At 49.2% G+C, this 7,003-nt stretch overlaps 1 protein-coding gene across 1 annotated transcript; it reads right to left on the bottom strand.

Annotated features, from left to right (window-relative positions):
- Window positions 1-2,090: 2,090 nt before the first annotated feature.
- Window positions 2,091-6,742, bottom strand: LOC111813627 (sialic acid-binding Ig-like lectin 14). The gene is made up of 7 exons (XM_023704897.1): window positions 6,691-6,742; window positions 6,234-6,617; window positions 5,830-6,108; window positions 5,110-5,157; window positions 2,913-3,170; window positions 2,676-2,811; window positions 2,091-2,539 (listed from the first exon to the last, which is right to left on the bottom strand). Exons 1-7 carry the CDS (start codon window positions 6,740-6,742, stop codon window positions 2,386-2,388), a joined length of 1,311 nt encoding a protein of 436 aa, XP_023560665.1. The 3' UTR covers window positions 2,091-2,385.
- Between the last annotated feature and the right edge of the window lie 261 nt (window positions 6,743-7,003).

Here is a 7,003-nt window from a genome sequence, read left to right as displayed (position 1 = left end):
GTTTATACACCTATAATATTCAATAACGGAACTTAGAAAAAATGGGGTATACCGATGAATGTCCATTTTGCATGTGTGTATTCAAAGTGGTTAGGATAGATATATAAAGTTGCATTCTCTTAATTTAATAGAATGATTTGTTCTAATGGTGTTTGTAAATAGGATCTCAAGTCTGCATCTTGTACAGCAATTAACCTCTAAGAAGAATTTATGCAGTGTGTTATTTGTTGAATCTGTACTTCCGATTTGATTTGAAACTGTCTCATTGATATCTGTTTCTCAATAAAATTATGGAAAAAAATAAAAAAAATTACCCACAGAATCATATACAAAGACTGAGGCAATTTGTCCACACACTAAAGACCCAAGACTCCAGCTGAGGATCTGCATCCAATGGTAATATCCTGACTTATTCCAGCTGAAGACCTAGAGCCCATAACAATGCCTCCAATGAATCCAAATGGAGGCCTAGAGCTCACAACAATGCCTCTTGCAGACCTGTTTCATGGATCCGCGCTGGAAAGACTCCAAGGTCAGCAGTGGAAGATAGAAAGCCCGTGCCAGTGGGATGAAAGATATGTGCTAGCTGAAGGAGGGACTTGAACTGGATCCAGGAAGAGATATTTAATGTAGGAAGCAACAGTGAGGTCTCGAGATCTTCCAATGATAAGGACAGCATAGTTCCCATCAGGAAAGCTACAAGTGACAAGCTTCTCTGAGCTCTGCCCCCTCTGACCATCAGGAGCTAGACAACAGTGCTCAAAGTGAGGACCAGAACTCCACAAAAATGAACCATAGCTGTTCTCAGTGACAATCAGGTCCTGAGTTCTTTTGACGATGGGAACAGCTGGTTCATCAGGAAAGCTAGCAGGACAAGCTCCTCCAGGACACACAACAGCTCCTAGCAGCTCCCTACTGCTCCCTAATGCCTCCAACAATCTCCTAACAGCTTCCCAGAAGCTTCTCTGTATTTTCCTGGTTCTTCCTCTCATGCTGCAGGCGACAACCCTCAGGTGGGCCTTCCACACCCAGCACTGGACTGGTTGAGTTGAGCTGGGAGTTACCAGTTGACCACCACTTGTCAATGCACCACAGGCCACCATGCACACAGCCTCATCCAGTCCTAATCACTTCCCAAGGTACCCATCTCACTTCCATTGGTAGATGAGCTGACAATGATATTTTCAACATATGGGCTTTGGGGAGACACTATAGATTCCGTTGCTCAGGAGAATCCCGAGTGCTGCACTTGTAAGAGTCACAGGCTAAGCAAAGCCTCATGGATCAAATTCCAACTCTCGCACCATCTCCATGAGGATAGGAAGCCCTGATGGGTGTAAGTGTGAGAGTAGGAGGAGGGCAGACACATCTCTAGTCCATAATGATGCTCAGAGATGCACAGAAGGGGAAGCTGCAATAGAGGTCAGAGGTGGTGCTTTTTATAAATGTGTGTGTGTGTGTGTGTGTGTGTGTGTGTGTGTGCGTGCGTGCATGCGTGCAGAGTCTCACTATGCAGCTTGGACTCGCAGTGATCCTCCTATTTTCAGCCTTCCCAGCACTGGGATTAAAGGAGCACAGCACCACACCCAGACTCTGCATCTCCGCGCACCCGGGGGCAAGGCCAGTGTGGCATGTGGTACCAGGGATCGGACCCCAGTCCTTGAGCTTGCCTAAGCAGAAGCTTAGCCCACTGAGCTGTCTCACCCATGCTTGAGCTCAGAGATGGAGTAGCATTTGGAGTGCTTAGCATCGGTGTGGGCACAGATGGGGAGTCCTGTCCCCAGGCACAGAATGGCCCTCCTCCATATTTCTAGTCTAGAGAACACTGAGCTTCCCTCTGCCCACTGTAGGTGATCATCAGAAGGTGTAGACTTATAGGAGAAAGAGAACTCACCCGATATGGGACAGAATCCACAAGTTGATTTCAAAACAGGGCAATACTAACAAGAAATTTTATGGGGCTTTACATCAGATTTGATTGGTATGTTTTATTTACCTTATTTATTTATTTGTTTGTTTGTTAGTTTTGTGGCTGATTCAGCCTGCTCTGGGGGCAGGGCGCATGTAGCATGTAGTGTTGGGGCTTGAACCGCAGTCTCTGCATTGCCTAAGCTTGCCTAAGTAGGCACTTTAGACCTCTGAGCTATCTCGCTGGCCTGACTGGTATGTTAATGATCATATTCACCTTGAGAATCTTATTGTACATGATATAATTTGATATTTCACACCCCCTTCCCCACCCTTCAAACCCTCCTCCCCCTATTCACAAAAGCTTTTAACAAGGATACTTTGGACTGACAATTTGACAAGTCCCCAGTGTCTGGTACTGGTCTGAGGACTGGATGTGGGACACAGGGACCAGGTCTTGAAGATGGGCTCCAATGGTCATTGGTGGTGTGATTTGAGAATTTCCAGGGAAGTACTGCCAGGACTGTCCCCACAGCTGTACACTGGGTCTATGTGTCTACGGCTCGGTCCAGAAGCAGAAGGAGGGGGTCTGGAACGCTTCACTCTCTTGTGTTTTGGGGCCTGGCCACACCTGTGGAGTTTACACAGGGTTTTCAGCTCAGAGGCAGCTGGGTTAATGGCAATACCAGGCAGGGCACAGCAGCTCAGCCCAATCCAGAACCTGGGGAGCTGCCACAGGGTACAGTGGAGAGGGCCAGGGTGCTCACCTGGTGTAGTAGGCCCAGGTGACTACATAGGTGAGGAGGAAGCCGGCTCCCATGGCAGTCGCTCTGATGATGGTGAGGAACAGGGGCCAGGAGTCATCCTGCTTCTCAGCTGCACACAGGTAAGAGGATGATCTTCCTGGGAAGACAAGGGAATGGAGCTTTGTCCCAGAGCCCTTTCCTCTCCTTAACCCCAAACACCAGCCAGCCTGTCATCCCAGCTCTTGTCTTGTTACTCACTCTGAACATAGAGGTTCAAAGAAAAATGCTGGTAGCTCAGAGGGTGATGAACTTGGCATGTAAGTTCTCCTTCATCCTCAGCTCGTACAGGGGACAGCTCAAGGACCCCAGATGCTGAGATCTGAGAGGAACTCTGGTCCCTTCTCTTCCATGACCAGCTCAGGGAGGCAGGAGGGTTACCACCAGCCATGCAGACCAGGCGCAGGGACTGGCCCTCTATGACAGGCAGTGATGTGCCATTGCTCATGATCATTGGGACTAGGGTCATTCAGAGAGAGAGAGAGAGAGAGAGAGAGAGAGAGAGAGAGAGAGAGAGAGAGAGAGAATGAATATCATTTGGATCTGAGAGCCCTGCCCATCCCTCCCTTTCAAATCAAACAGAATTAGGACACATGACTCTCTGGAAGGTGGACATAGATATACCCAATTCCAGGAGTCAAGTGTGCAAGAAACCATGGGGTAAAGAGGCTGGAAGAACTGGAGATGCAGCTCAGTGGCATAAGTCCCTGCCTAATGAGTGAAAGGTCCTGAGTTTGATTCCAGGTTCCAAAAGAGAGGCTGGGGGATTGGAAGTAGAGGGTCTGGTCATGTGAACACATGACAGGTGGGCACCTCAGGTAGAGAAGTGACCTGCAGAGGTACTGGGATAGGCTGGCAAATGGAAGGACCTGCACATCTATCTGGAGTCCACCATGGATCATGGAGTTGTTGGAACATCAAGAGCCCCGGAAGTTGGACTCAGAGAATAAAGGAACTGCAGGTCCCACTCCAATTCAAGACAACTTTCTGGGCTTTGTTATGAGAGTCAGCGATGTCTTAGAAGAGCCTGAGATGAAGAAGAACCACACAACATAAGTAAGAAACAGGGGACGCAGCAGGGAGATGAAGTCAAGCCGTTGGGAGAAATTTTTAACTACTGAAGTGCTCATTGATCTAAGGCTTCCTCTGTGAAAAAGGAATATATAATACGATCTGGAAGGGAATGACTTGCTGTGTTACGAGTAGAACCCAAGACAGAAAAGCCCAGGGCAGAGCTCAGAGCTGAGGAATGAAATTTCTGAGTTCACAGTGGAGCTGCCAAATGGCAGAGCTTGTGGGAGGGAGACAGAGCTCTAAGAGAGACTCATAACTTGGCCAATATGTGGTGGTGGGGGGGAAGGTGGAAGATTAACAACATAAAAAAGTGGTCGTGGTATAGAAGATAAGGTGTAGCTAAGCTGACTAGAAAAATGAATGGGGCCTGTCATCTCAGGGCAGTGCCAGATGATCCTTGGGGACAGTGACCAGCAGGCCGAATGGGCATCAAGAAGAGGAACAAAAGGAACCCAAAACTGGATGAGGGGAGAGAGGAGTGGATGGGGCTGAATGCTTGTGTCACACTTAAGTTACACTTTGTTTCTCCTCTGGTTTTGATACAGGGACAAAAACTGATCTGGGGTGGGTGAGCTCCAAATGATATAGTAGAAAAATGATCTCCCAACCTAAAGGGTACCTGGGAGAAGCTTGTGTTCTCTAAAACCAAGGTATGAATTTTAGGAATAAGTGGAGGTTATGAGCAGAATATATTTATTGGGAGATAGAGAGCTCCTGTCTGAGAGAGGGACAGAAGGGAAACTCCAGTGGGTAGTCCCCGGGAAGCTATCTCTTCCAGGGACTTTTATAGAGGAAAACCGTGTGGTGAGGCGGGTCTAAGGTGGTAGAGAAGATATGGGACCTTGCTTAGGTGGACATGAGGTGGGACAAAGCTATGGTCAACCAATGAGATTACAAGCACGATTGCTCAGGTAAAATGGATTAAATCCGGTGCCAAATGGGGAACGAGTCGTATAGCAAGCGGGCATGAATAAGGGACAGGGTCTCTTCCTGTTGGGGGTTGGGTTAATGACTCAATTGGGCACTTTCAATGTGATTGATGCCTATTTAGAATATCAGTCCCTGAATCCTATCCCTAGGGAAGTATGGAGCTATATTTGTCTACTCGTTTGTCTTGAGGTCTGGCCTACATGGGAGTGTCTGTCTCTCCCAAGTTGTAAAGTCACCTTGTCTTCCATCTTGTCTCCTTGAGGGCTTGGCCCTGTCTGACTGCCTATAATATTTCTGTCTAATTCAGCTGCCTACAACAGTTTGATTCTGTTTCCTTCTGCTGGAAGGAGCCCTCACCCTTATCACAACCTCCAGAAAACCACCACTTTCTTACCTGTGTAGTTTCTCAAAAAAATGGTGAGGTTCACTGAGGGTGGAGCATCTGCGATAGAAGATGAAACAGTTTATACTTCAAAAACACAGTGTAGGGGCCGGGGAGATGGTTCAGTGGAATAGGTGCTTCCCTGGCAAGTGCAAGGGCCTGAGTTCAATCCCCGGTTCAGAAAAAGAAAGAAGAAAGAAAGAAAGAAAGAAAGAAAGAAAGAAAGAAAGAAAGAAAGAAAGAAAGAAAGAAAGAAAGAAAGAAAAACACAGTGTAGGGCCAGGGAGCTAGCTCAGCTGTCTAAGCACCTGCCTGGCAAGGGCAGGGACCCGAGTTCGATCCGCAGCACTGCTGGCCCCTTCAGTCCCACCCCTGGTGCTCAGAGGGAACCACCAAATCCAGGCTTGTGGCACACGCCTGTAATCCCAGTGCTGGGGAGCCTGAAAACAGGAGCATCACTACGAGTCCGAGCAGCATAGCGAGACCCTGTACCAAATGCATAAATTAAAAACAAACAAACAAAAAATCCCCGCAGTGTACAGAGCACAGGGGCTCTATCTTACAAAGCAGCAGAACTTGCTGAAGGGCTGCTGCATGGGACTTGAATTAGCCCATCCACACCCGGCTCAAGGTCGTCAGCCTCAACAGTTCCAGATCCCGAGCTCCTCCCCACTCACTCCAGTTGTCCTCAGAGGCCTAGATGCCTCTGCCCTGCACTTGCCCTGCACTTACAGGAGACATTGAGCTGTATGGTTCTCCTGACCGTTACACGAACACTGGGGAAGGCCACCTGGCAGGTGAGGGTGGAGCCATGGTCACGTGACTGTGGGGTGAAGGACAGTACGGAGGCCCGGTGGTGCTCACGGACTGTGGAGGGGAAGGCAGCTCCTTTCCACGAGAAGCTTGGGGGGGTGCCCCTCTCACAGGCCCACGGTACGCTGCAGATCACACTTCCCGGGTGCCCAGACTTCAGCATCTCTGGGACCTGGATCTCAGGTGTGTGGGTCAGGGCTAGAGAAGGAAAGAGGCTAAACTGAGATCTGATGGACATATGCGAGCTCGATCCTCCCGGCATCCTCGCATAGCGCCCATGTCCATGGGCAAAGCGGGAATATCTACCTCGGCCTCTACCTTACCTGTCACACTCAGGAACAGATTCTGTCCTCGGAAGTTGTGTTTCACATCATAACCTCTCTCCACTCTAAAGAAATAAGACCCAGTGTCCGCCTTAGTTGCATCTGTGATGCTCAGAGAGCAGTTGTAGGCCCGAGGGTCCCCGCTGAGCTGGAATCTGCCCTTGGTCTCCTTCTGCACTGCTTTTTTGGGGTTGTTTGTAGCCACCGGAGCATCCTTGCCAGTGTCAGCTCCATGGTAGTACCAGTAGCCATAAGCTGGGTCGGATCGTTTCTGGGAATTCCAAGGGTAGAAAACGGAGCAGGGCACAAAGACACACAATCCTTCCTGTGCTGTCACCGACTGCTGCATTTTAATTCCATATTCTGATTCCTCAGCCAAAGACTCTGGAGAGAAACGGAAACTGAGACACTGGCCCCTATTCCCACCCTGGACCCCTCCGGCTCCTGGTTCCCTTACCTTGCCACAGCCTGGGGAGCAGCAGCAGCAGCAGCAGCATCTCCTGAGCCATGAGTGACACGGCAGGCTGGGGAGGCTGAGAAAAGAAGGCGACTCCAAGAGGAAGTCGGTGGGTGTGGATAGTACTATAATTATGCACATAAATGCAGTTTCACACCCAGAACTGCCACAGCTGGCGAGTTCATGAAGCTCTGTCTTCAAAATTCCCTTGCTCTGCAATATTCAGCGAGGCCTCCAGACAGCCTAAAGGTCTCCAAGTCATGCTGGAGCGGGCACCTTTCCCGCTTAGAGGAGAGGGTAGCAAACTGGAATT

The sequence above is a fragment of the Octodon degus genome, unplaced genomic scaffold (assembly GCF_000260255.1).
Source record: "Octodon degus isolate 3935 unplaced genomic scaffold, OctDeg1.0 scaffold00206, whole genome shotgun sequence".
Lineage (NCBI taxonomy): Eukaryota > Metazoa > Chordata > Mammalia > Rodentia > Octodontidae > Octodon > Octodon degus.
Note: the sequence above shows the minus strand (reverse complement) of the source record. Positions and strands in the feature narration are given on the sequence as shown.

Excerpts from the sequence above, each read along its gene's own strand:
- LOC111813627 (XM_023704897.1), bottom strand. The coding sequence starts at position 6,742 with ATGGCTCAGGAGATGCTGCTGCTGCTGCTGCTGCTCCCCAGGCTGTGG. Across the intron at positions 6,109-6,233 it reads TCTGTTCCTGAGTGTGACAG|CCCTGACCCACACACCTGAG; the intron begins GTAAGGTAGAGG and ends TTCCTTCTCTAG. Across the intron at positions 2,540-2,675 it reads ACCTGGGCCTACTACACCAG|GTGTGGCCAGGCCCCAAAAC; the intron begins GTGAGCACCCTG and ends TAAACTCCACAG.